This window comes from Equus przewalskii, chromosome 10 (assembly GCF_037783145.1).
Source record: "Equus przewalskii isolate Varuska chromosome 10, EquPr2, whole genome shotgun sequence".
In the NCBI taxonomy this organism is placed as follows: domain Eukaryota; kingdom Metazoa; phylum Chordata; class Mammalia; order Perissodactyla; family Equidae; genus Equus; species Equus przewalskii.
Window position 1 is genome coordinate 51,126,506 of NC_091840.1, and position 18,774 is coordinate 51,145,279.

Below are 18,774 nucleotides of genomic sequence, written 5' to 3' on the forward strand. Positions count from 1 at the left end.
TACCATATGTGACAACATGGATGAACTCTGAAGACATTATGCTAAATGAAACAAGCCAGTCACAGGACAAATACCGTATGATTCCACTTATATCAGGTATCTAAAATAGTAGAACACATAGAAGCAGAGGGTACAATGGTGGTTGACAGGGGCTGGGGGGAGGGGGAAAACGGGGAGCTGCTATTCAACAGGTACAAAGTGTCAGTTATACAAGATGATTAAATTCTAGAGGTCTGCTTCACAATGTTTTGCCTGTGGTTAACACTGTACTGCACACTTAAAAATTTGTTAAGAGGGTGGATCTCATGTTGTGTTACCACAATAAAAAAAAAGAGAGGTCTATTTGAGGACCAGAGCAGCTCTCTGCACTGCACTCCTGAACCCGGGGGTGGCGGGGAGGGGAAGACTTGCAGCTGCACACTCAACCTTGAAGGGCTGAGCTTGTCCTGACCCAAGGCTCCAGGGCAGCCTGTGGCTTGGGAGGTGGCTGTGCATATGAATAGGTGGAGTGACTGTGGCACAAGGGTAATGAACCTTGTGCCAATGGCAGAAGCCAGGCTGGAGGACTCAGCCCAGCAGGGACGGCGACAGGACTTGCCCTTGTCCAGCTGGTCTCACTCTTGGTAGAGACTGAACACTGTGAAAGCTCCCTAAACTGGAGGGAAAACAGCACCCCTCCTGCCACACCCACAAACCCTCTACCCTCTCTCATAAACCTCATCACAGCTCCGTGAAGCTGGGATTATTATCTTCATCCCCATTTTACAGACGAGCTTTGAGTTCAGGGGACTTGTTCAAGGTTACATATCTAGTCTATATGCAGAAGCAGAACTTGAGCCCTCTGGGAGAAAAGTCCTGTAGGAGCCTCACTTCACTGTCACATAAAATCTTCTTCAGCCCACTCTCCCTTTCATTTTCCTACTAAAATTGAGTTCCATATGTCTCATAACAGAATTCCAGAGATTAGCCTTAAAAATGCAAGTCTTCATAATTAACAAAAGGAATCTCAGAAAGATATGGCAACATTCTCTCTCCCGCAGATGTGGAGGGAGAGACACCATTCTGCATCACAAAACTAAGCCAAGTGATCTAGTTGAACAAGGTATTAAATTAAGATCTTTCTCAAGAATATCAGTTTGCTTCTCCTGTACAAAATAGAGATTTATACGAATGTTTGTAACTGGTGCCAATTTCTTCTGTTTTCTGTCAAAATAAATCTGCCCTTTGCAAGTGCTATTTGAACAGAGCGATTTTGTAAGTTTGCAAAGACTTACTTAGAAATTGCTGCCATGCCTCATAAAAATTACCTCTAAAGAAACCGCCATTCTGATTGGCTGCTGCTATGGGTCGAACTGTGCCGCCCTCCCCCCCCCACCAAGATGTTGAACTCCTAATCTCCTGTACTTATGAATGTGACCTTATTTGGAAATAGGGTCCTTGCGGATGATCAAGTTAAAATGAGGTCATTAGTGTGGGCCCTAAATCCAATGTGATGGGGTCCTTCTAAGAAGGGGACATTTGGACACAGGCAGACACACAGAAGGAAGATGATGTGAAGACACAAGGAGAATGTCATTTACAAGCCAAGGAGTATGGGCGGCTACCAGAAGCGAGAGAGGCATGGAACAGATTCTCCCTCACAGCCCTCTGAAAGAACCAACCTTGCTGACACTTTGATCTCAGCCTTCTGGCCTCCAGAACTGTGAGACAATAAATTTCTGTTGTTGAAGCTGCCCTGTTTGTTATGGCAGCCCCAGGAAACTACATACAGCTGTCCTGAAAATGATGTATCTCCTTATAAGTAAGGTTTCTGTTATATCAAGACAGGCTTACATGGCACTTTTCTCTCACATGCATAACAGAAAAAATAAATTCTCAAATAACTTGAGTTTCATTTAAATGGACAGCCCTGATCTGATTACAAGTCCAGTGTGCTTTCAACACACCACAGCTGCACACAGGCACAGCATTAAGTCACTGATTTCCTTCCGTGGTTAATCTTTGCCCATTTTCTATTGGTTGCTCTTTTCATTAGTATTAATATGTAAGAGGGTTTTTTTTTGTTTTTGTTTTTGTTTGCTGAGGAAGATTTGCCCCGAGCTAACATCTGTGCCAATCTTCCTCTATTTTGTATGTGGGTTGCTGCCACAGCATGGCCACCGACAAGTGATGTAGGTCCATGCTTGGGAACCAAATGGGCCACTGAACTGGAGTGCAGTGAACTTAACCACTAGGCCACAGGGCCAGCCTCTGTAAGAGCTCTTTTTAAATTAGGTAGTCTCTATCTATTTTATTTTATTTTTTCCTTATGTCTGTTTTAGATGTAGCAAACATTTTCTCTCATCCTGTCACTTATTTTCTCTCACTTTTTAAAAATTTCACAGAGGGGCCAGCCCCGTGACCGAGTGGTTAAGTTTGCACGCTCTGCTGTGGCGGCCCAGGGTTTCACCGGTTTGGATCCTGGGCACAGACATGGCACCACTTGTCAGGCCATGCTGAGGTGGTGTCCCACATGCCACAACTAGAAGGACCCACAAGTGAAAATATACAACTATGTACCAGGGGGCTTTGGGGAGAAAAGGGAAAAAGAAAATCTTTAAAAATTCCATAGATATTTAAAATTTTTATATAGCCAAGTACAGTAATCTTTTCTCTTATGGCTTGTGAATTACATGTATTATTTAGGAAGCCTTTCTCCATTCTAAGATCACAAAAATCTTCCTTTTTTTTTTTTTCCCCAGTACGGCTTTGTTTTTTATGTTTTGGGGTCAGACTTCATTTTTTTTCCAGATGGATAGCTAACTGACCCAGCACCATTAACTCCATAATACAATCCCCCACTGATCTGAAATGCCACTTTTACCACAAACTCCTAAAGGAATACCAGTCTGCTTCTGGCTTTTATTCACATTCTGACTTCACCTGCCTTTCTTTAGCAACAGGCCACAGAAATGCATATGCATATATTGTGAGTGACCCAGACGGGGGCCAAACGGAGAATGCACGCATTGCCTGCCTCCTGGGGGTTGCCACTTAGCTCCGGTCATTTGCTGCTCCGGAGAAATACGGGCCTAGTGTAGCCACATGTTCTAAGTTTTCAAGATGTACTAGACATCCAGAGTTTTACATAAAATCTATAGTTCTAAAAGTGATGGCAATTAATTTTTTAAACTTAGCAAACATTATGTGGACAAAATACATTTGCAAACTGAAAGTAGCCAGTGGCGTACCACTTGGTTACCTCTGTTCCAAATGCAGAAATGTGATATAAGGCAGAGTAAGGTCAGACTGGGTCTAGGTGTCCACTTCTAACTCTGTTCCACTGCCACTATTAAGAAGCAAGAGAGGAAGAGTGATGTAGCAGCTCCGGAAACCTAGGTTATTTGTGGCTCCCCCTGGGAAAGACAGTAGTGCCTCACCTCACCTCTCACCCACATGAGCTGATGATGTGGTTCCTGGTTTGCCCAGCAACCAGAAGGTAATAGGTCAGCATGGGGGAAGGGATGGTTACATCAGTCAGGTTGGGTCTCCTAGACCCCGCCAGGCTGAGTGACAGAAGAGGAATGGAAAGTGAGGTGCTGGCCAAGGATAGAGCAAGATTCTGCCCCCCCAAAACAAGCTGGAAAGTGACACCACCTCCTTTCTAATAATAATGCAGGCTCCCTGGATACCCAACTTAACATTGTTTAATTCAGAATGTAATGTCAACAGACAGAAGTCTCCAATTCTCACATGGAGGATAGGATCTGCTAGCAGCAGGGACAACTCACATTGTAGGACTTCAGTGTTTATGGAGAAAGCCCCTTCACATACATATCTCACTGTCTCTCACAACGACCCTGTGAGGTAAGAGGTGGAAACAGAAGAGGAAACCAGCACGAGGGGCAATCAGAATGGTTTTAGATGGCTCTGGGATATGCAGGAAGGATGCGTGGGGCAATAAAGGACTAGAGGCCCCTTCTCCTTCCCTGTGTCCATTCTGCAGAATCATTTATTCATTCAACAAATCCTTGCTGAATACCTCCAACGCACAAAGCACTCTTCCAGGCCTTAGAAACTTAGTGTACACAGATCCAAGGCATGATCCTTCCCTTTGGCTGGGTCACTTATCCTTACTCTGAACTGTGACCCAGACTGGCCCTTGTTCTATTCTCTGGTTGGAGTAGTGACCTCAGGCCAACTTTTGTGTTTTCCTCCAGAGACCTTGATTGTTTCCCAGCCTATTGGTCACTTCCTGGAATGCACTGACCTGTTCCAGGAATACAACATGCTTTTCTATGCTTGAGGCATAGAAAACTGGTAGACTCAGACCCAAATCCCAGCCATGCTTTAATTCTGACCTACTTTCAAAATGTTTCAGGCAGGTCACACAATTCCCTGTGCATGCCATTCGGAGAGCAGGGATGGCACAAATGGTTTCTCTTGAAGCAGGAAATAGAGCTCAGCTGGTGAGGCGGCCAGTCTTTAGGTCATGTTGGAGCAACCTCTTTTCTTCTCGTTACTTGTCCTTCATCTACATCTTTTCCTCTGATGTCCCCATCTTTTTTGGTATGTGACTGAGGAACAGGAATAAGCAGGGGAAGGAATATGTACTAGATACATGTAGGACAGCCCCACCAGCTCTACATGCTTAAGACACCCTCAGCTCATGTTCTGCAGGCAAAAATAATTCTTCCACTGACTGTAGTGGGTAGAACTGTGTCCCTCCCAAAAGATATGTCCAAGTCCAAACCCCCAGTACCCATGAATGAGATCTTAATTGGAAAAATGTGTCTTTGCAGACGTAATTAAGGTGAGGATCTAGAGATGAGATCATCCTTGATTAGGGTGGGCCCTAAATTCAACGACATGGATTTGGTATCCAATGGTGTCCTTCTAAGAGAAAGAAAAGAACACACACGGAGACAGAAGGGAAAAGGCCATGTGAACACCACATGAAGACAAAGCAGAGACTGGACTTATGGTACTACAAGCCAAGGAATGTCAAGGATTACTGGCAGGCACCAGACAAAGGAGAAGGGCTTGGAATGGATTCTCCCTCAGAGCCTCCAGAAGGAACAAACCATGTCGACATCTTGGTTTCAGACTTCTGCCTCCAGAACTATGAGAGAATAAATTTCTGCTGTTATAAGCTGCCAAGTTTGGGGGAATTGGTGATGGCAGCCCTAGATCACAGACTTGATCTGCTCTTCCCCTTGGAGCAAGGACTACCAGGGACAACTTGACTGAGAGTGCAGCCTTCATGTTCCTTTCCCCTGGGGCCTTTGACAACAGTTCTCAGATGGCTGTCTGATGCCCAGAGACACTGAAAGCATCCACCCAGCAGGTGTCTGTTCACCAGCAGAAGAGACCTGGAGCCCCTCGTGAGGTGCTGGGCTCTGTAGCTTCAGGAGGAGTGGGATCGACGTCCTCATCCATATCAAATCTGTCTGCTCCATTCTCAGCCCTTTCTTCCCGTCTAATCCAAAGGCTATTTTCTAGCTGTTCTTCAGCGATTTCTAGTTCTTCCTCTGTTTGTAAAACAGCCACAGTTTCCCGGGGTAAGTGTGAAGAATATAATCCAAGTTTGGCTTTACAACCAAACATTGCCTCATATGGACTTTGCTGTAAAGAAACGTCGAAGGCCTGATTCCTCACCATCTGTATGAATCGCAGGCTTTCGGCCCAGTGACATGAGTGGTTGCTCTGCATCCAGGCACTTATTATGTTCTTGACATCATGGCTTGCTTGCTCCAGGGAGCCCGGGCCTTGGCCAGGGTGGTACTTACCAGAGACAATATTTAGGTCTGGCCATATCTCATTGAGCTCATTAACAACCTGGTTTGTGAATTCTATGCCACTGTCAGATTCTAACATGGTGGGTGTACCAAGAATTGTGAAAATATCCAATAGGACACTGACCACTTCATGGGCCTGTTTGGCTTTTAATGGTCGTAAAATAATAAACTTGGTCAAGTGGTCCTGGTAATATAAAATAAACTTGAACTCACCATCAGCATTTGACTGCATGTCAACTATTTCAACTTGGCATCTGGAGTCAATATCCTTGAAAGGCATGGGCTTGGGTGCAAGATCTCTCTTGGGTACTGGGTTCTTCTGGTGGCACTGTTTACACAGAGTCAGATATAAGACAATGACTTCTTTAGTGACATTCCCATATTTTCCTTGTAGCTCCTTGAGCATGCGCGTCCGCCCACCATGTCCAATATTGAGATGTGTATCATGAAGAATATCAAACAACTCTTCCTTATGTACATAATACCGTATTCGATCTCTTTCTCCATGATTAGCCTCTATTAGTTTCTCTGTGCCTTGTACAGAGATTACGTCATATTTAGCTGCACGGCGATAATCACGTGATGACTTCTTCCCCTTCTCCTTAGCTTCTTTGACTTCTTTTATTGTTTGAAAGTACTTTTCTTTGGAAAATACCTTGCTGTTGTAACTTTTGCTTTCTACTAATTTTGTCACGCTTATAAGAAACTTTTCTCTCATGTTACTTCTCTCCATTTCCATTTCATTTGTATTTGAAACACCAGGGGTATCATTTCCAGCTATCTGTGGCATGACGGAGAACTGCAAGAAGGATCCTAAGAAAGGGAGAAAGAAACAGAACAAAGTTAAGTTCACTCATATTCCATCTGGAAGACCTTCCCCTCAAAGTTTCTTATGGATTCTTTCATTTGCTTTTTGAAGACTGTTATAGAGATAATAGAGTTACAGAATAAAGTAGTAACAGAAAAAAGCTACTAGAAAGCCAACTAGGACCATTTGAAATCAGAGCATGTCAACAGAATTTTAAATCAGTAAGATACACATATACATATGTAGCAATTTTATCCTTTAGGCAAACAGAAGAAATAATGAAACTATTAGCTCATACAGTGAAATCTAATTAGCTGGTCTTTATTAACTGAATAGGAAAGAGTATAAACGGAAAACCCTAAGGTAGTAGGCTAATATTTTACCCTCTGTACCTTTTAAAATAATATAAATGGGAAAATGTTCTAGAAGGTACTCCATAGTAACAGCAAACTCCGAACTGGAAGTTAGCATCAGGGAGGGCTTCTTAGCCTTCCCACAATCAACATAAATAATCAATTTCTTGTACCTGAAGAATCTGTTCTCATTTTAGGAGAATCAAGGAGAAAGCAGTGGGATATATTTAAATGATGACTTTTCCCTGTCGATTGTACTTAGGATTAGTAAATGAAGATTCTCAGTCCTTACCCTGAGGGACCATGTTCTCATAATTGTCCAGCATTGCGTCCCTGGGGCAGTCCTTCTGAGAGGATTCCAAACACTTCCAATTTTTGGTCATATCCTCAAATGTTGCTGCCTTCTGAAATAGTATCAGCTGCTGCCACAGGAACCATTCTGTCTCGGGGCCTGGGCTAAGGAGCAGCTGCAGCAGGATTAAGGAAGAGACAGTGGAGGGTACCGGGAATGAAGGCGTGCCAGCATAAATAACTCAGATTGTGAGCCATGTGAATACTATACGGAAGAAAAGATGACAGCAGTAAAGAAAAGGTCTCATATCCAACAAGATGAATCCAGCTTCGTGGGTGAGGAAAAGGGATTTTGCCCTCCTGGGAGGTCTGTAGGCGTGGCCTGTTTTGACACTGCTTGAGCTGAAGCCCACATATTTCCAGAACAAAGCAGAGAGTCCAAGTGAAGTTGAGCACTCCAAGGCCAGCAGACACTTTCAGGTACAGGCTTGATGGCTCTGAAGAGAGGCAGCAGGGCGTTTTCAGAAATGGAAGAATTACACCTATGAACAGAGAGATATGTTAGGAGATTATTACGCCAAAAAGAGATGCCCCAAATGGAGTCCACACTCCACCAAGATCGAAGAATTTCTTAGTAGAGGACTGGATACTCAGGCGTCTAAACCAAGATTCCTCCGTTAAAACCACTCCAGGATAAAGGATGGTGATGAGGCCAGGTAAGAGTTCACATGATGATCACAGGAATTTCAATAATCTTAGGAAAGCAAGATCCCCGGGATCCCAGCCCCTAAATGTAGAGCTGAGGGGTAGGGCAGAATCTAGAGAAGCACACAAAGATGGAAGTGTTTAAAAGCTCTGAGTAAGAGTCTTACTTAAGCTGAGCCTGCTTCCAGGTCCTGAACTTTCTCCACTAAAAAGGCTTCAAATTCCCTTGCTCAGCATCACTGGTTAGCCACGGAATATTCCTGATTCTAAGACATTACTGACTATAAAACCATTGACTTAATAATGACTTTCTTTTGAGAGGAAAAACAGAGAACCTATACTAAATGAACACATTCAAATTTTTAAAATGTGAAAAACGTGCATTTCAGAATTGAAGAAATAGAATGTTTGCAAAATGCCCTTTAAGACTAAGTTCAAGATTCTCAGTGCAAACTGACATTTTAAAGAGTCTGAGAAACTCTATAGTAAAAAAATCAGTTTGTTTCATCCACCAGCACCATTTAATCAACATTGCCAGGAAGTATCTATTATCATCCCCTAGTCCTAGCATCCTCAGAAGAGACCTGAACCCACAAAGTATTCAATGGGATCCAGGAAGAGCATCTTCCAGACTCCTCACTGAAACCAGCATCTCAGAAATTGAGTGGCTGCACTGGCTGCTATTTGAGGCCCTTCAGGGGCCTGCACAGGAAAGAAAAGCCTCATCTCCAACCCATAAAAGAAGGAAGACAGGCTGGAAATAATTTATAATCAAAAGATGCAAAATCTCAGTCTTTAATATGAGATACAGTCCTTACACTATACCATGAAATTCCAAAACAGCCCACAGGCCACATTTGACTAACAGACCTATTTTGGTTAGTCCATTCAGTGCTTGTTTTTTTAAAACAAGTTGAATGATTTACTTACATTTAAAAATCAGGAGATTTCATATAAAAATCTAGATTCCTGACTTTCTTGAGAAATGCGAAGATGTGGCCACACTGGGAGCGGTGCTGCTTAGCAACAACTGGCTGGAGTGGAGAAGCAGCAGTTCCCTTTAGAGCCTATGCTCTCCCATTTCTCACAGTCCCTAAGCCATCTACTAACTTAATTGGCTTACCTGTCCATCTCTGTGGTTATCTGAGTTTTCAACACCTTTTCTAAAGCACCATGAAAGAAACGTGGCTCTAAAGAAACATGGCCAGCTTCCTGGTATGATTTGTGCTGGTGGAATAACCGACAAATGAGCTTGGTTAGAGAAAACTGGCAACAGCTCTCTTCCTCACCCACCTGAGTCTTTGCTTTGGCAGTCTCCGGCCCGGAACGTCCTTCCATTGATCTTCCAAATCACACCCAGCTCAAATCAGACTCCTTTCTGACGCATTCAGCAATTCCAGCTGAGTCCTCCCCTGAACAGCCCACACTCACTGGAGCACTTTGCTTTGTACTTTCAGTCGACTGTTCGGGGTACACGGCCTAGAAGGCAGGGGCTGAGGCTTCTACCTAGCTGTATTCCCTCAGACGGCCGGCAAATACAGAGCTGCGACAAAGGATGCTCAAAGGGCATTTATCAAACACTTGGCTTACAGGTGTGGTAATGAGGCGGTGCAGAGAGATGGTTAGGAGTCTAGGCTTGGGAATTCAACTTCTGACGCTACCATTTACTGTGTGACTAACTTGCGCGAAGCTACCGAGGCTTCAGTTTCCTCAACTATAAAATGAGGAGAATAGACTCTCCATCACAATGGGCTGTTATGAAGACTCAGGGATGCTGCAGATGTAGCACTCAGTACAGCGTCCCCGCACCTTCCACAACACAGGAACGCCGCTTACTCCTGAAGCTCCGGTTCGGGCATCCCCTCCTTTGCGCTGCCCTCCTCCCCGACCACCGCGGGCTCGGCTCCCACCGCGCCCGGCCGCACATCGGCTCGGCCAGCTCGTCGCGCCCCACCCACTCCTCCGAGAGCGGCCAGCTCAGGGTCGAACGAATGAACCGGGCCGGGGGGAGGGAAGGGCCGGAGACCACCGAACCCCGACCACGCTGCAGGAGAGGGAGGCCCGGAAGGACAAAAGGACGCGCCAAAGGCCGCAGGGTCGGGAAGCCCTAGCCACCAGCCAGCCGGCGCCCAGTCGCCCTCACTTCCCGCCCCCGCCAAGACGGCGCCGGAAGCTGCTGCGCGCCGACCGGAAGCCCCGCCCCCCGAGGGGCCGCCGGCAGACGCCGCGCGGGCGGGAGTCCCACTTATTCTCGTTTTTTTCGGGGCGGGCGCGGGGGGGGGTCTTGCAAGGGTCCCACTCGGTGTTCTGCGGTCAGGTGAGACCTTGGGTAAGGAAGCCACTTACCCAACTCAGATCCCCTGCAGCCAAATGGGTTACCTATTGCTCCACATTGTTGCAAAGCCTCCATAATAAATGCCTCCGGCCCTGAAGGTAAACTGCATTCATCATTCTGCCTGTTTAGATGCTTAAGCTAAAGTGAGGAAGGGCAGGGGCGCACACGTGCTGTCAACAATAACACTGCACACCATTTTTCTTAACCCTGAGAGAGCATGCACTTTAGACGAACACCTTGTATTTCAGATTGCAACCTGAAGATTTCAGTTTTGTTAAGGTTTGGGTGTAATGGCACTCACCCAGCGCCAGCGCGTAAAGACAAGATGGTAAAGGGGTCCGGGTTATGCTGCAGAATCTGAGGCTTCTCTGTCACACCCACCTTGAAGCAGTGGTCTAGATGCTACTGGGAAGTCACAGCAGCTCCTCTAGTCTAGTCTTAGCGAGACTTTATATCCAACAGCAAAACTTTTATGCAAAAAAATTTTAATATGCTGTGTTCATATACATAATAGCCCATCAGGGGGGGAAACAGTAAGAGACAGGTTCAAGAGACAGTGTTCCCAACTAGCTTTTCATCTAGGCCTTCTTCTCAATGAGTGATGATGTACCCTAAAACGCTGCAGCCTGCTGGAAGCATAAATAAAGAAAAATCACTATCTCATCAGTCCTGGTTTCAGAAAATTGTCAGAAAGCGTTTCAATTATTAACTGATGCTCAAATGATAAAAACTAACTCTACTTAAACAGTGTTTTTCATTAGTGCAATCAAACCACAAGAGGGGGGCAGCCTGCCTCCAGATAACAAATGTCACATGAACTTCCCTGAAAACGGACCCACTGAAAACTAGGTAGTGTCCCAAAGCACCACACATAAACCAAGGGCTCTTTGTTTTAAGTTTTTAATGAAAGCCATAGATAAGATTACTTTATTCCTGCATTTTCTCAATTGTTTCTTCCTTATATTTGCCCTTTTCCTTTCCTACTTGGCGAGATTTGGCTTTACGTTCAAGGATCTTTTTGCGGTCTTTGTCCAGTTTTAGTCTAGTAATAACCACCTGCAGAAAGAAAAGGAAAAAAAAAAACACTTATAAGCTTTAAACAATAATCAATACAGAACACATGGAAGGCCTAATGTTCAACCTCATTTCCTAAACCTGCAGTGGTAGACGCCTAAACATGAAATGATTATTTAACTCAAAAGTGCTAGAAATGATTCTTTAGTCCTCAAATCAAACCTGGCTTGAACGTTTACTAATACTCTACCAACAAAGACGAAAAGGTAATGTGATGTCAGTGGTTCTCATCTCCTCTTGTGCTTTATCATAAGATCTGAAATCTTTTTTTACTGCAAAATACATCAACTGTTCCACTCCTCTGACCAAGTTTTGCAAGCTAACCAAGTCATATACATTTTTGTTTCTATAGTAACTTTAGAACCCTAAGGTTGGAAATTAAATGTAGCCTCCAGACATGCTTCACCCTGCAAAACCTTTAGTGACGTCACAGTAGAGATCTTATTCCAACAGATCTAATGGCTGAAGACATCCAGGTTATGGTCAATTTTAGTCTTATGAAAGTAGGTGAGGAAAGGGCAAAGAGAGCACTGGACTGGGTCTGGAAATACACCATGGTGACCAAAAGAAATCTCTGCCATCATGGAGCTTATATTCTAGTAGGGGGAGATGGAATGCTGGAGAACAGCGGCTGAATCATACAGGGTGATCAGGCAAGGCCATACTGATAGGGCTACACTTGAATGGAGACTGAAGAGAAGGGGCAAGTGTATCCCAAAAAGACCAGCAAGTACAAAGGTCCACAGAGGCAGGAGAACTTAAAAGTTTTATAGGTGTGTGTTTCTAAAACTTGAGTGTGTCTAAGAATCAAACAGAGCACTTGCTAAAATAGATCCCTCCGTCCCTCCCCCAAATTCTCCTTCAAGTTACCAGGTGCTGCTGCAACTGGTGGACAAATTCTGGGTGGCTTGGTTCTAAGAGCAAGGAGGCTAGCAGACTACAACACGGGGAGCGGAATATGACACCATGAAGAGGCGGGTGAGGGGAGATCTTTAGACCTTTAGACTTAGACCTAGTAAGTCTGGTAAGATGGTATCATCTGCTTCTAGCTCTCTGAAGTGCTAAGACTAACAGATGAAGATGACTACAGAGCCACAAGGAGGGAGATCAGCTGTGTCACATGTCGCACTAATAAGTCCAAAAAGATTAAGAATCATGTTACTGATGGTAACATGCAGACAGGATTCTGGCTATAACACGACAGCAGTCAACAGGTCTTATTGACTAATATGGGGGATATAATAATAATCAAAAATGACATTTTTGGCCCAAGCAACTGGGAGGATGGAGCTGCCATACACTGATGATGGCAAACTGTGAGAGGTTTGAAGGATAAAATCAGGAGTTTGAACATGTCAGGTTTGAGATGGATTTGATATCCAAGTTGAAATGCAAAATAGGCAACTGGATATTGAAAGTGGGTTGGTATCATCTGCTTCTAGCTCTCTGAAGTGCTAAGACTAACAGATGAAGATGACTACAGAGCCACAAGGAGGGAGATCAGCTGTGTCACATGTCGCACTAATAAGTCCAAAAAGATTAAGAATCAGTAACTGGATTAGTGACCTCAACAACAGCCGATTTAATGGTGGGAGCAAAAATATGATTGGAGTAGGCTAAAGAATGGGAAAGTCCAAATGCTCCCCTTCGCAGCCTGGGGTTTGCAGGTTCGGATCCCAGGCACAGACCCAGCACCACTCATCAAGCCACGCTGTGGCGGTATCCCACATAAAACAGAGGAAAATCGGCACAGATGTTAGCTCAGGGCCAATCTTCCTCATCAAAAAAAAGGTGGTGGTAGGGGGGGAGTCCTTGCTCTTAGGAAATACACAGTCAAATAATTAGAGTGAAGTGTCATGCTGGTAAAGAAAATGTGGCAAAATGTTAATCAAGAATTCCAGGTGAAAGATACGTAGGTGTTTTACTTCACTAATCTTTTGACTTTTCTGTAGTTGGTTACCTTTATATTAAACATATATATATATTTTTTAAATTGGAAGAGGGAAATTAGAAACAGCAACACGGGAGAATGCACACTGAAGTTAAGGGCAGGCACCTGCTACAGGAATCAGATCAGATTTTCTCTCTTAGCTTAGACAACACTATCACTGTTATCTAGCTTCTGAGCTTCAGTTTTTCCCCCATCTGTAAATGGCTTAATATGGACTTTGCAGAATTGTGAAGCTGCGTACTGCTTATTCAATTCTGTTGAATGCATAAGAGCAAACAGGCTATCACTCCATTTCACCTAAAAATTACCCTATTTCCTAGATTTTAAGATCTGTTCATTGTTAGATTATTGATTGATCAATCAGCTTACTAAGAGCTTTTGAGGAAAAGCTACATTGAAAATACATACAGAATGACTGTTAAATACATACTGATTTCATAAAACTTTTAATTGCTATTAGAATACTCAATTCAAATACACTATTTGCTTTAATTTGGTTTCAAGAACATCTAAAATCTATTTCTATGGGATTGCTCTGTGAACAAGCAAGCATATTTGCCAAGAACTGCTATCCTTTCATTCTTCCCTCTGAAACAGTCTGAACACACTTACCTTGCTCGGGTGAATGCCCACATGCACAGTTGTGCCATTAGCCTTCTCTCGCTGCACTCGCTCAATGTAGATGACGTATTTCTTCCTGTAAACCTGGACTACTTTGCCAATTTGCTGCCCTTTATAGTGTCCTCGTACAACCTAAATGCAAATTCAAAAATAACAGAAATATGCAGATAAAACAAGATTAATTTTGTATATCTGGAAAACCATGAATCTTGTAAACATCATTCATGCTATCAGATCTATAACACCTTTTAATTTTGAAGACTTAATCATTAATGGAAATGAGCCAATAATTCTGTCTCTGGCTTTGATTAACCTGCAAATAAACCATGCCCCAATATAAATCTACAGTGATGGACAGTGTATCCCTACAACTGATGGTCCACCGACATTGGGGGGCTTATTAAAAGGTTAAAAATGAGCTCACCGTGGCTTTTTGTAGCAAATTCACAAGGAACTTGTTACTTTATCTCAAAGAGAGCAATGGGCCACAAGTATTTAATTCACAACCCATCAATCCAGTGCCAAACAGCGGGCAGCAATAAATACCTAAGGGAACAAACCACTTCTTTCTCAAAGGTTAACACAGTTACAGGAAGTACCCCAAAGTGCTTCTGAATAGACTTTTCTTTTCAGGTGCATACTTTCTTGCATTAAGATATCTTTTTTTTTTAAAGATTGGCACCTGAGCTAACATCTGTTGCCAATCTTTTTTCTTCTTCTTCTCCCCAAAGCCCCCCAACACATAGTTGTATATTCCAGTTACAGGTCCTTCCCGCTCTGCTGTGTAGGACGTGGCCTCAGCATAGCCTGATGAGCGGTGCCATGTATACACCTGGGATCCCAACTGGTGAAACTCAGGGCCGCCAAAGCATCGCGCAGACCAAACCACTCCGCGGAGTTAGCCCGGTATTAAGATATCTTGAAAACAGAGAAGACTGCCTCCCAAATCTATGGGCAATTTTAGCACCAGCATGCCAGCAACCAACAGCTATTCTCAACCCACATCACTAGGTGGGAACATTTTATTTAAATAGGCATTAACCTCGTGCAATAGTATTGGTGATATGCCAGTTGCTTTACAGACTGCTTGAATCCTTCAATCACCAGCTGCAGGTTAGAGCTAAGAAACATCTATCGAAATTTTCACTTAAATAGATTTGAGAAGTTATTTAGTGATAAACTCAATCATATGAAAGTTCAGTTAAAAGTTCTGTACCTGGCTTTTGGTTCAGACACAGAATTGTTTACTGGTCCTCAAACGCCTCTTTAATACCAAACATAGGGAGAAAAAGATAAACCCAAAGTAATGTTCTTGTTGCAAACTTTCTAGTTGTTCTGTTTAATTATGGCTGCGTCTGATGCTTAGGACAATTGATTTTCACTGAAGAGTAAAGGTGAAACAAGAACAGAAAAGCAGCATACTTTTTGTTTTTCAGTCTCTGGCTCAACTCCTTTTGCCCTCCTGTTGCAGGAGCAATTGTCTCAGATGTATCACTCTCAGAACACAATCCCTCTTCTATGCAAGTATGCAGGATATTTGCCAAGATGACCTAAACATGGTACATACCTGAACTTCATCATCCTTACGGATGGGCATGGACCGAACATTGTACTTCTGTCTCAGCTCTTTGGAAAGAGGGGAAGACATAATCTTCCTACGAATGTGGGAAGGTGCATTGAAATGCCGTTTACGGTTCTTGCTCCGGTCAGAAGTCACAAAGGGGTTGAACTTCATTTTGGCTAAATAAAAAGTTAAAAGAGGTGTAAACCCTTAAATGACCAAAATCTCATTCAGTTTCCTAACAAGTATCAGAAACAATTTCATCTTAAAAGTTTAGAAAGCTCACATAAATTGTCATGTTTTTAACTCCCCCCAAAACTGCTTGACGCTATTATATTAAGCAAAACAAGCCAGATAGAGAAAGACAAGTACCGTATGATTTCACTTTTATGTGGAAGATAAACACACGGACAAAGAGAACTCTTTAGTGGTTACCAGGGGGAAAGACGGTGAGGGGTGGACACAAAGGGTGAAGGGGCGCACCTATACCGTGACTGACAAATAATAAAGTACAACTGAAATTTCACAATGTTGTAAACTATCACAACCTCAATAAAAAAAAAAAGGGAAAGAAATCCTGCTTGAACTGAGTGGCTTATCAACTGAAACTTGAAACTTAGGAAATTTTGCTTTACTGAGATGTTTTCCCTATTTGTTTATGGGATAAAGAATTTCCCTTTGGTAACACTCTTGTTTTAATTACTAGACTTGTTTACACTCTCCGAACTCCCTAAGTACTAGAAGGTTAAGACAGGACTTCTATCTGCTGAATTAGTGCAAAGCAGACCGACAATTCTTCAAACACAACATTCTGCTTCAGAAAGACCAACCAGCGCTAATCCTCTAAAGACTTGAGTGTGAACACATTTAGCCCCCTGCCAAATGAATGAATCAGGGCCTCCACCCTGAACCTGGCAAATGCTGTACAAATCTCGGATCCCAAAAACCTTCCAATGGCGACTGCGGTCTGGAAGTTCCGTGGCTTTACCAAGAAATTATTTCGAGACCATTCTTTAGCAAACGACACCGCCCATACTTTATTCCATCTCCACCGGACCCCTCCCCTCCAGCTCCCGATTCCTCAACCACCCCTTTCCCCAGCCCTTCCCCCGTCCGGCGGCCCTTAAGCGAGGGGGAAAACAGGTCGAGATCATCCTGACTCCCCTCCCTGGCTGCTATTCAACTGCCAGAAGGGTACCGGGCCCTGGGGGTCGAAATCCACCGTGCCGATGAGCCGATGGCTGCGGATTACACGCGCTTTCCCAGCAAATCCTCACCAGAAGGCGCCTGAGTGGTGGCCGCAAAAAGAAAGAGAATCACACGTTACTTCCGGTTCTGTAAGTTTACGCGAGATCTCGCGAGACTTACGTCTCTTGGAGCGAGAGAGGCGTGGAGTTTGAACAAGAGGAGGAAACTGGGAAAGAAATCGATGACTAGTGTCACCTCGCGGCTAGGAGGGGAATTGCGAGGGGCTGCCAAGCTCGCTTCTCCAGGTCCTGGCGTCTGCTTTTGGAAATCTGGGTTCCGCAGCTGCGTCCTCTGAGAAGGGTCGTTCCCGGGCGAGTGGCGGGGGCTGCTCAGGGTCTGACTATCCGGGTGGGTGATGAGGGAGCGAGCGGCCCCAGGGGATCCCTGTCCCTTCATTCCCGAGCGCTGGGAGGCTGGCAACTCATTAGCCGGGAAAGGGGAGGTCCTACATTTGGCCGCCAGGTGACGCTGGGACTCCTACTGGCCAGTCCCCTTGGAGCTGGATACCACCATCCCGCCTGGGCCAATGGTGTGGGTGTGTCGGGTGTGTCGAGTGTGTCGGTGCTTTAACGAGTTCCAGCTGGGCGCCGACTGCCGCCTCCACACCGCGGCGCGTGCTGGCCTCGCCGTGGGGCCCGCCCGAGATTCGGCTCCAGCCGGCGAGGGCCTTGCGAGGACTGGGGCCACCCAACCGCCTCCCACCCCGCGGAAGTAGGTCTGAACCAGCGTCTCGCGAGCTCCCGGGTGATGCCGAGGGTGTTGGTCCAAGACTGCTCTTGGAAGGAGCGCGGCGTGAGGAAGCTTTTCCATGCCGAGAGCTGTGCCCCTTTCTGAATTTTACTGCCTGCTGTCATTCAGTTCAGGATCTGAAGGAAGCAGGGCGAGGCGGTGCGCTCCCTTGCAAATGGGTTCTGAGGCAGGCTGCGTTGCGGGCTAAACTCCCGCAGCGTGCCTGGTAGGGAGTCGGTTTCTGTTGAACGAATAACGCAAGTGTCATACTGAGGGAAGACACACATTTCATAATAATACATAAGATGTAGTGAGCTTGCCGAGTGTTAGGGACACTTCTACTCGCTTAACATTATTGACTCCTTTAATACACTAAATAGCCTTGTGATGCTGGTACTGCTGTCCCCATTTTACTGATGGGGACACTGAGCCACAGAGAAGTGAGAGGAACTTGTGCAAGGTTGTACAGAAGCCACAGGTTTTAGATGAACCCATGCAGTCTGGGTTCTCAGTCCCTTCTGGTGACTCTGTATATGGTCCCAATTTGTAGGAACCCATTGGGTCAAGTCAAAGAGTGAGAAACCATATCCTTGAGGTCCCAGAATAGAGTCAGTAAAGGATATGTGCTTTCGTGACATAAAAATGGTTGTGTTCTTAAGTATACTATGAAGGAAATAGTCCCAGATTTTCCAGTAATTCAAAAATTCGGTGAGAATTCCTCCATGCAATTCTTTTCAACAAATGTTTATGGAGCATCTTAAACAGGTCAGCTCTGAACTGGACACTGGAGCTACAAAATGAAATTGTCAAAGTTTCTGCCTACAGGAAGCTCTTTGTCTAAGAGGAGAGAACAAACAATGAAATCAACAACCACAGGACTCCAAGAAAAGTGCTGGCTGAGCCCAGCTGCCCTTGGCACTTCTCCCTTGGTGCATCTTGGTGCTCCTGGAGCAGAAGAGAGCTCTGGAGTCAGGGAAGACTTCTTGGGTGAGGTCACCCTTGACTGAGTTTTGAGCTCTGTTGCAATTTGCTCCATGAGAAGAGCTAGAGAGGAGCCATGGAGCTGTGAAGCAGCATGACGCATTGTTTCCGGGAGCCAGGTCCTTGTGGCTAGAGTTAGAAGCCTTCAGATGGAAGCCCACTGGGCTCTGGGCGGAGCTGAGTTTGATTTGGACACTGAAAGCCATAGGAAGCCTCTGGAGGCTCCTGCCTTCCTACCTCACCTTCCTGTCTGGTGTTCACTGTTTCACCCTCTTTTCTTTCTTCTTGTCCTTACTAATTTCCTTAATCTACTCTTCTTCAGGTCTCCCCCATCATCTTC

At 44.7% G+C, this 18,774-nt stretch overlaps 1 protein-coding gene and 1 non-coding gene across 3 annotated transcripts; both read right to left on the reverse strand.

Moving 5' to 3' along the window:
* Positions 1-3,668: 3,668 nt before the first annotated feature.
* LOC103559073 (uncharacterized) lies at positions 3,669-10,124 on the reverse strand. The gene is made up of 3 exons (XR_011523665.1): positions 9,228-10,124; positions 7,231-7,771; positions 3,669-6,590 (listed from the first exon to the last, which is right to left on the reverse strand). It is a non-coding gene; the product is annotated as an uncharacterized protein (transcript).
* Positions 10,125-11,155: 1,031 nt separating this feature from the next.
* RPL26 (ribosomal protein L26) lies at positions 11,156-17,443 on the reverse strand. Of its 2 annotated transcripts, none has more exons than XM_008532416.2 (4): positions 16,754-17,443; positions 15,483-15,655; positions 13,907-14,047; positions 11,156-11,325 (listed from the first exon to the last, which is right to left on the reverse strand). In XM_008532416.2, exons 2-4 carry the CDS (start codon positions 15,648-15,650, stop codon positions 11,197-11,199), a joined length of 438 nt encoding a protein of 145 aa, XP_008530638.1. In that variant the 5' UTR covers positions 15,651-15,655; positions 16,754-17,443; the 3' UTR covers positions 11,156-11,196. The 2 variants fall into 2 exon arrangements, with proteins under 2 accessions (XP_008530638.1, XP_008530639.1); XM_008532417.2 differs by having other exon boundaries at positions 16,675-16,815.
* Positions 17,444-18,774: the final 1,331 nt, after the last annotated feature.

Excerpts from the sequence above, each read along its gene's own strand:
- RPL26 (XM_008532416.2), bottom strand. The coding sequence starts at position 15,650 with ATGAAGTTCAACCCCTTTGTGACTTCTGACCGGAGCAAGAACCGTAAA. Across the intron at positions 14,048-15,482 it reads GTAAGGATGATGAAGTTCAG|GTTGTACGAGGACACTATAA; the intron begins GTATGTACCATG and ends ATTTGCATTTAG. Across the intron at positions 11,326-13,906 it reads TGGGCATTCACCCGAGCAAG|GTGGTTATTACTAGACTAAA; the intron begins GTAAGTGTGTTC and ends TTCTTTCTGCAG.